This window comes from Babylonia areolata, chromosome 26 (genome assembly GCF_041734735.1).
Source record: "Babylonia areolata isolate BAREFJ2019XMU chromosome 26, ASM4173473v1, whole genome shotgun sequence".
NCBI classification, from domain to species: domain Eukaryota; kingdom Metazoa; phylum Mollusca; class Gastropoda; order Neogastropoda; family Buccinidae; genus Babylonia; species Babylonia areolata.
In genome coordinates, this window is record NC_134901.1 from 16,358,802 (window position 1) to 16,368,801 (window position 10,000).

The following is a 10,000-nucleotide window of genomic DNA, read 5'->3' on the forward strand; positions in this document are numbered from 1 at the left end:
AGGTAGAATGGGTGGAAATGACAGGCAGACGGAGACATAACGAAAACCAGTATGTAGAGGGAGAAAAAGGAGAAAGAAAGGAAAGAAAGAAAGAAAGAAAGAAAGAGAGAAAGAAAGAAAGAACGTTAACATAGAAACAACGACAACAACAACCACCAGAAATCATATGAATGAACGACGGGCGAAATAGCCGGGTGGTTAAAGCGTTGGACTTTACAATTTGAGGGTCCAGGATTCGAATCTCGGTAACGGCGCCTAGTGGGTAAAAGGTGGAGATTTTTCCGATCTTCCAAGTCAACATAATTATGTGCAGACCTGTTTAGTGCCTGAACCCTCTTCGTGTGTATACGCAAGCAGAAGATCAAATACGCACGTTAAAGATCCTGTAATCCATGTCAGGGTTATGGAAACAAGAACATAACCAGTATACACCCCCCTGAATGAAAATGTAACTGAATATAGTGAATGAATGAATGAATAAATGAACGAACAGATGGATGGATGGATGGAAGTAAACGAAGGACGAAAACTAGCGAAAAGAAACAGGTGTTCTTTTGGTTTTAAAAAAAATAATTTTTATCCACTCCACAAAAACATGGGGGTTTAGTGGAGTGGGGGGTTTATGGAAGAAAACCCCACAAAACAAGATAAATGCAGAAAGACAGAATTATGAATCAATTATAAATAAACCAATGAATGAACGAATGACTAACTGAACGAACGGCTTAATGAAATAAAGAAATGATAAAGTAACGTATAAATTAATCAATTAATCAATAAACGAATGAATGGAGAGAGAGAGAGAGAGAGAGAGAGAGAGAGAGAGAGAGAGAGAGAGAGAATGTGAATATTTTATTCACAATAGGCCATAGCCCAGACAGAGAGAGAGAGTGAGAGAGAGAGAGAGAGAGAGAGAGAGAGACAGAGACAGAGACAGAGAGAGAGAGACACACACACAGAGAAAGAAGAGCCTCAGAAAAAAAAAATGAACGAAACTTCACTAACTTTTTCGAGTCTTCATTGAACTTAATATTTGAACATCTGCTTTTCTTTGTTTTTTTCTCCACCGGACATTTTCTGCTCCAAAAAAAAAAGAAGAAAAAGAAAGGAAAGAAGAAATGGACTGACAGAAGAAGAAATGGAATGTTGTTGATAAGAAAAAAAAAAAAAAGAAAAGAGAGAGAGAGAAGACTTTTAACTGAGCTCAGGAATGTCACAGCTCTGGTAAAAATGCTTTTTCGTATATTTTTGGTAAAAAAGAAAAAATCAATGTCTTTCCGAACTCATCAACTGAACTGATTTTATTAATTAAAAAAAAAATTCAGACACATTAGTTTTAAGTCTCCTTAACGCAGGGTTATAATCAACGCAAACTAGAATCATGCTCACAAATTCAAGTTACTTCAATAAAAGAGCTATTTATCTTTCTTTCTTATATATATATCTGCCGTTTATGCAAACATCAGTTAAACTAAAAGCATACGAGTTCGCTGAAAACGGGTTTTTATTGTTATTGTTTCTGTTGTTGTTTGTGGTTGACGAATGTGGTGCGTGGCCCAGTGGTTAAAACGCTGGATTCTCACCCCGATTGTTCGGAGTTCGATTCCTGGCTTCAGCGAACCCAGTGGGTGGGTGGGTGGGTGAAGGGTGGAGATTTTTCCAGACTCCCAGGTCATGCACAGACCTGTTTGTACCTGAAAACCCTTCTTGTGTATGTAACTGTAAAGGCCTTATGATGTCCATAGCCTTTCACGGCCATCGTGCGCAGTGATTTCAGGGTCCCTGTACTGTGTGTGTCTGGGGCTCGGCATAACAAGGCGGGGCCCAATCCTCTCCTTCCACCGTCTTTAGCTCCCGATCCGTGAGGGTGTGGGGTTCGATTCCCGCTCTCCGCGCCCTTTCTCCAAAGTTTTGACTGGAAAATCAAACTGAGCGTCTGGTCTTTCGGATGAGACGCGATAAACCGAGGTCCCGTGTGCAGCACACACTTAGCGTACTAAAAAAAAAAAAAAAACAAAGAAAAAAAAAGAAGAAAGCTCACTAAAAAATAAAAAATTATAATTAAAAAAAACAAACAAAAAAACCTCATGGCAAAGTGTTGTCCTCTGGCAAAATTATGTGAAAAGAAATCCACTCTGATAGGTACACAAATATTAATTATAAGCATGCACTAAAGACCCGACAAGCGCGTTGGGTTATGCTGCAGTCAGGCATCTGTCTAGCTGATGAGAGAGATGTAACAACATATATGGATTTGTCCGAACGCAGTGCCGGACGCCTCCTTGAGAAACTGAAACTGAAACTGAGCTCCTGAGCCGTAATGAGGCACACATTCACCACACATGGAGTGCGGAAAACCGGAGTGAAATGTCTTCCCCATGGACACAACACTCACGTCGAAACGGGGCCTCGAACCCTGATCACTGGTGAACCACTGGATCTGAGGTGTCCAACGCCTGAACGATTCTACCACGGTGCATGCATGCTCAAGATCAGATACGCACGTTAAAAATCCTGTGATCCATGTCAGCGTTCGATGGTTTACGGAGACACGAACATACCCAGCGAGTATATCAACCACGACAGATTATTCATAAGCAAACTGATATTGGTCTTGTCATGGAAAGAAAGAAAGCAGTTTGCTACAATCGTAAACAGGGTCCTACCTTGTCGTGTGACGGAAGTGAGAGTGTCGTGTGCAGAAGCTGGTGCGCATGCCCAATGACGTCCGCTTGACGTCATTCCTTCCGCGGTCATGGGACTGAAGCAAGCTGAAGGAACACAGCAGTGCAGACTGTGTTGTGAGGGAACGGTGTATACTTTTTACATCCAATACACGTCCCCCCCCCTCCCCTCCCCCACCTACTCCCCACGTCTAATATACGTCACCCCTCTCTCTCTCTTTCTCTCTGATTCTAAACACATAGGCCACAAGCTAATTAACAGGTACCTTAAACCTAAACATACCATTACATTTTTCAAAACTCAAACGAGCCGGAAAATGTCCGTGAATCATATGACAGACTGACAATGAAAGTGAAATTGAATAATAGGTATATGTTTCGTGATTAAAAAAAACAACAACAAAAGCTTCACTCCAAACACCGTTTAGGTATTTGAAACCACAGTGATACGAGTCCGGGTTCTCTAGTAAAAGCAGAGTTCAAATTTTGATCATACTCATTTATATAATGCGCTCGCTCTCTCTCTCTCTCTCTCTCTCTCTCTCTCTCTCTCTCTCTCTCTCAACACGTTTCGTGCATATCCAATGAAATGACATTATAAATACATTACTCAGAACTTACTGTGTGGTCAGTGCTGTGTTCGTGCCTCTCTCTCTCTCTCTCTCTCTCTCTCTCTGTGTGTGTGTGTGTGTGTGTGTGTGTGTGTGTGTGTGTGTGTGTGTGTGTGTGTGTGTGTGTGTGTGTGTGTGGTTCTGATCGCTCTACGCCTATCGGTTTGTCTTTCTCCTCTATCATTCTGTGTCATTCTTTACTACTCTCTGTTTTGTTCTTTACTCTCTCCCACCTTTCAACCTCCCACTTAATATTCACCAATGGCTTTACCGTACCGCATATGATGTGTGTCATTTTCGTGCGGTGACCTAGTGGTAAAGCGTCCGCCTAGGAGGCGAGAGAATCTGAGTGCATGGGTTCGAATCCCACACTCGGCATTACGTGTATTTTCTCCCCTTTCACACGACCTTCAGTGGTGGTCTGGACGCTAGTCATTCTGATGAGACGACAAACCGAGGTCCCCGCGTGTGCAGCATGTACTTAGCGCACTCAAAAGAACCCACGGCAATAAAAGTGTTGCCCCTGGCCAAACCTCTGTTGAAAAATCCACTTGATTGGAAAACAAAATACACTTGCAGACAGACAAAAAAGATTTTATATATATATATATATATATATATATATATATATATATATATATAATCTTTTTTGTCTGTCTGCAAGTGTATTTATATATATATATATATATATATATATGTGTGTGTGTGTGTGTGTGTGTCTGTACCTATATGGGTGGCACTGTACTGTACCGACGCGCTCTCCCTAGAAAGAAGCAGACCCAAATTCACATAAAAGAAATATTAGTGTTATGGCAAAAAAGTTATAATACAGGTCAGTACAATAATTACCGGTATGCTCAATCCATGCTCATAATAAATTTATCACCATCCCGCATTATTTTTGACAGTCTCAAGTTCCCTGGGCTAGGTTCCATCAGTGATAACATAAGCGCTAAAGTCGATTAGCGTTAAGGATTTTCATCGGTTTTCGCTAAAATGTCACTGCCTTTGGAAAATTCTCAACTCCATGCAAACATTGCGTCATAGTATCGTTGCTCTTGCTTGCTTCCTAATGGTTTCAGTTTCAGTTTCTCAAAGAGGCCTTACCGCGTTCGGACAAATCCACATACGCTACACCACATCTGCTAAGCAGATGCCTGACCAGCAGCATAACCCAACGCAGTCCTGCTAGACTGGTTTGAAGAACTGACGGACAATCAGTCCTGCTGAAATGGCCCTTGACTGATCGGCTGAGCTGTAATTTCAGTTTCTTCTTCTTCTTCTTCTTTGTTCGTGGGCTGCAACTCCCACGTTCACTCGTATATACACGAGTGGGCTTTTACGTGTATGACCGTTTTTACCCCGCCATGTAGGCAGCCATACTCCGCTTTCGGGGGTGTGCATGCTGGGTATGTTCTTGTTTCCATAACCCACCGAACGCTGACATGGATTACAGGATCTTTAACGCGCGTATTTGATCTTTTGCTTGCGTATACACACGAAGGGGGTTCAGGCACTAGCAGGTCTGCACATATGTTGACCTGGGAGATCGGAAAAATCTCCACCCTTTACCCACCAGGCGCCGTCACCGAGATTCGAACCCGGGACCCTCAGATTGAAAGTCCAACGCTTTAACCATTCAGCTATTGCTCCCGTCGTAATTTCAGTTTCACTTTCAAGGAGGTGTCACTACGTTGGGACGAACCCACATACGCTACACCACATCTGCACCGCAACAGCATAACTCAACGCGCTTAGTCAGGCCTTGAGTGGGTTTCTTCTACCGAATTTCGCCGGACGGAGGACAACATTCTCGTTGCCATGGGTTCTTTTTCCAGTGCGCCAAGCGCGTGCTGCACACAAGGGCCAGGTTTTATCGTCTCATCCGAGTGACTATAGACGCTACATTTGATTTTTTTTCAGTCAAACGTGGGAGAAAGGGCGAAAGCGGGATTCGAACCCAGACCCTAACAGACTGTGTATTGGCAGATAAGCGTCTTAACCATTCTGCCAGGCTGAGCTATAAACAACACAATTTAACTCTCTCCATACGAACGGCGAAAGAGACGACGTTAACAGCGTTTCACCCCAATTATCACCATCAAAATATTGCAAGCGGAAGGCTCTTATACTGAAGAGGTGAATGTTGACAAACAATACCACAATTCTGACGACGGAAGCTAAAGGTTGGGTCATTGAGACACCCACTAGACATCCGAGGGGTGTGTGTAGAGGAGAAGAGAGGACTGGCCGTACTGAATGAGTTAACTGAATTTGATTCGGAGGTATCAGGCCTCAGTGACCACAGACACGTTTCTTACACGCTAGTTATTTGTATTTGTATTTCTCTCATTTTTTGTCACAATAGATTTCTCTGTGTGAAATTCGGGCTGCTCTCCCCATGGAGAGCGCGTCGCTACACTGACGGCGCCACCCATTTTTTGTTGTATTTTTTCCTGCGTGCAGTTTTATTTGTTTTTCCCATCGAAGTGGATGTTCCTACATAATTTTGCCAGGGACAACCCTTTTGCTGCCTTGGGTTCTTTTACGTGCGCTAAGTGCATGCTGCACACGGGACCTCTGTTTATCGTCTTATCCGAATGACTAGCGTCCAGACCACCACTCAAGGTCTGTGGGAAACGCTATGAAGGTGCGGTTTCTTAGGGGAGGGGGGGGGGGGTTCGCCTCGCGGCAAGAGTGGCTATAGGTTCTCGCTAGTCATGGCTAGGTAGACTTCAGAGCAACTACTGCCGCGAGGTAAGGATAAAATCTACTTCCCGCCTGGCTTCCGTTTCTTTGCGCATACATGTAGTATGTTTCTCGCCCTCGCCACTAGAACGTGAGCATGCTCGCGTCTCCGAGCAACTCTGTCGCGAGGTTAAGGATGAAATCTTCTTCCCGCCTCGCGTGTTGTTCTCGCCGGCCCTTGCCACTCGTTCTCTCGCTACTACCACATGACCGTAGTGTTCGCGAATAAGAAATACGTCTCAGTTCCCACGTGAATGAATAAATGAATGAATGAATGAATGATATGGATAGTTATATAGCGCCTATCCTCCGTCGGAGACCAAGCTCTAAGCGCTTTGCAAACACAGAGTCAATTACACAAGAGGCTGCCTACGTGGGTAGAGCCGACTGATGGCTGCCACTGGGCGCTCATCATTCGTTTCCTGTGTCATTCAATCAGGTTTCAGTCACGCACCCACACACTCAAGACATTCGTATAACATTTTACGTGTTTGACCGTTTTGTCTGTCTACCCCCGCCATGTATAGGCAGCCATACTCCTGTTTTCGGTGGGGGCGGGGGGGGGGGGGGTGCATGCTGGGTAGGCTATGTTCTTGTTTCCACAACCCACCGAACGCTGACATGGATACCCCCGAAAACGGAGTATGGCTACCTACACGGCGAGGGTGGGGGGAACGTTCATGCACGAAAAAGCCCACTCGTGTACATACACGAGTGAATGTGGGAAGTTGCAACCCACGAACGAAGAAGACGAAGAAGAAGCTGACATGGATTACAGGGATCTTTAACGTGCGTGTTTGATCTTCTGCGTGCGTGTATATATATTATATATATATCGATCGTGGAGTGATGGTCTAGAGGTAACGCATCCGCCAAGGAAGCGAGAGAATCTGAGCGCGCTGGTTCGAATCACGGCTCAGCCGCCGGTATTTTCTAACCCTCCACTAGACCGTGAGTGGTGGTCTGGACGCTAGTCATTCGGACGAGACGATAAACCGAGGTCCCGTATGCAGCATGCACTTAGCGCATGTAAAAGAACCCACGACAACAAAAGAGTTGTTCCTGTCAAAACTCTGTAGAAACAGCCACTTCGATAGAAAAAAACAAAAACAAACAAACAAAAACTGCACGCAGGATAAAATACAAAAAAAAAAAAAGAAAAAAAAAGGAAAAAAGGGTGGTGCTGTAGTAGGCTATAGCGACGCACTCTCCCTGGGGAGAGCAGCCCGAATTTCACACAGAGGAATCTGTTGTGATAAAAACAAATACAAACACAAACACACACACACACACACACACACACACACACACACACACACACACACACACACAAACACACCTCGCCTCAGGTAGGTGAGGCTGGTCAGCAGGACGTCCGCCTCGTAGGGGCCCACCAGCTGCATCAGGTCCTCTCGGTGCATGCGGCACAGGGCGCGCCCGTCCACGTGGCTGAAGCGCGAGAGGTCCAGCGCGCGCAGGCCTTGGTCACGTGCCACCAGCTCCAGCCATCGTTGCACGTGCGCCGGGCTCCACAGATGTGGGTCTGTGGAAAGTCAATCAATCGATGACTATTAATTAATGAGGAATCCATCAAATGGATGAATACATGAATATACACAAATAACTAAATGTTTCGTCGTTAAAAAAAAAAAAAAAAAAAAAGTTTGACATTGCATACGTTGAATTATTATTTTTGTTATTGTTGTAATCATTATTATCATTTTCATTATCATTATATCATCATCATCAGCAGCAGCAGCAGCAGCATTATTATCATTACTATTATTATTGTTATTATTAGTAGTAGCAGTAGAAGTACTTGTTGTTGTTGTAGTAGCAGTAATAGTTGTAGTATCATTATTAACATTGTTGTTGTTATTATTATTATTATTATCGTTTTAATTAATCTCTGCTCCTGGCAATCGGAAGCTGGAAGTCTGATGATGAACCCTTCCCTCGGCAACAACAATGTCGATTTCTAATTAATAATAACAATCATCATTATGACAGAAATGATAATAATCCAAATGGTAATATCTTTTATTTTCAGTCTAATATCATCATCTTAGATGAACAGACTATAAATAAATAAACGAACGAATCGGCAACAACAACAACAACACCAACAACAAAAAGTATCCATAATGCCCCCCCCCTTTTTTTTTTTGGTGGCCACATACGCTGGTATAGATCTATCTCTCTTGCAGAGAAAACGTGTTGCAGAAACATTCTTGGTGAGAAAGGGGGGACGAGGAGCGGTTATTCTTTTCACCCCCCCCCCCCTCCTTCTGCCCCCCCCCTCCCATTCTTATGTAGTGAAAAATAAATAAATAAATAAATAAATAAACAAAATAAAATCCATGAGCTGCAACAACAGTGACAACAACAAGAACAAGCAAGATTTTCATTATCATTATTATTATTGTTATTATTAGTGTCGTTATTGGTGGTGGTGGTGGTGTTATCAACATCATCATTGTCAATGCTGCATTCTATTTCTTTTTTATCATCATTATATGTCCATTTAATTTGACAAACATAATGAGAGAGAGACAGACAGACAGACAGACAGACTGACAGGCAGGCAGGCAGAGAGAGAGAGAGAGAGAGAGAGAGAGAGAGAGAGAGAGAGAGAGAGAGATAAAGGGTCAGGCAGACAAAGACAGAAACTGACAAATAAACAATCAGAAGCTAAAAAACAATGTTAATGGACTACAGGTACATAACTATGTACATTCAGGGGGTTGGGGAGAGGGGGGGGGGAATCAAACAAGCCGTAAAAAAGTATTAAACAGATCCTTCGAATAAGCATGCGGATTATGACAATGACATAAAGGGGGGAAAAGATCACAAATAAACGTAAGATTTAAAAATCGAGATAAGCCAATCTATACAGACACTCACTCATGCCCAGATGGAGGGAGGAGTAAGAGAGACAGAGACAGGGGGAGACAAAAGACAGAAATAAAAGAACTGACCGTCCACGATGAAATCCCACGAGTACATCGCGGGCCAAGGTCTTAGTTCCAGAACACCAAGCCAGTACACTGATCACTGATCATTTAGAGAGCATCATGAAGTATCCGTCAGTTGAATCAGTTTCTTGTGACCCCCTAGTGCCCGCAAACAGGAAACTATAATGCTCTTCCCGATATAGTCAGTGCTGAAACCTCAGCCGGGAACTCTTACACCACTGTGACGAAGACAAATCTCCGGGCTACACTCTTCACTGCTTGACAATGAAATAGAACTGAAAGGATTTATCAAAACACCTAATATATATATATATAAACTACTCCAAAGTTCCAGGCTTTTTTCTACTGGCGACACTAAAAACTCCAATCCTATGGTTAAAAAAAAAAAAAATATATATATATATATATATATATTTTTTTTTTGTATTTTATATGTATATATGAGCACTTCGAAACTGCTCAGAACACAAAACTACATTCAGCTGAGAGTCTGTTGTCGGGCACGATTCATCCAGAGAAACTGGTTCAGACAACCAGAATCCCGTTCAATATATACGGCCTACAGCAGACAACGGCAAGTTTCCTGGGAAAACGAAAGGCCGACTGTTCTGACAACGTGTCCGATCCAAATGGACAGGAAATTGAAATAGCAGTTTTCAGTCCCGATACAACGAGACAGGCTGTAGTTAGTTACACGGTCAGTGTTCACTCCCCCCCACTCCCCCCCCACCACCCCCGCCCCTCCCCCTTGCCACTTGAGCGAACTAGGACCCCCACTACTACTGCCAAAGATGACCGTCCCGTTTGAAACCTGCAAGCGTGCCATCCTCAGCTGACTGAAAAGCAGAGGAAACTCTCAGTGCCGAGAACACCCGTTACCATCCCCTCTGATACTTCACATGCCGAGCTTTGATAACCCTACATGTGTCGTGGCTTGATAAATACATTCTTCCTGCTTCTGCTACTACTTCTACAGTTCACC

At 43.5% G+C, this 10,000-nt stretch overlaps 1 protein-coding gene across 1 annotated transcript in view; it reads right to left on the reverse strand.

Moving 5' to 3' along the window:
* LOC143300833 (Friend leukemia integration 1 transcription factor-like) overlaps window positions 1-10,000 on the reverse strand; it is a 41,678-nt gene that overhangs the window by 14,387 nt on the left and 17,291 nt on the right. Inside the window, exons 2-3 of the mRNA XM_076614765.1 lie at window positions 7,383-7,586; window positions 2,667-2,771 (exon numbers count right to left, since the gene is read on the reverse strand). Coding sequence (XP_076470880.1) covers window positions 2,667-2,771; window positions 7,383-7,586 — 309 coding nt within the window. The remainder of the gene's footprint in view (window positions 1-2,666; window positions 2,772-7,382; window positions 7,587-10,000) is intronic.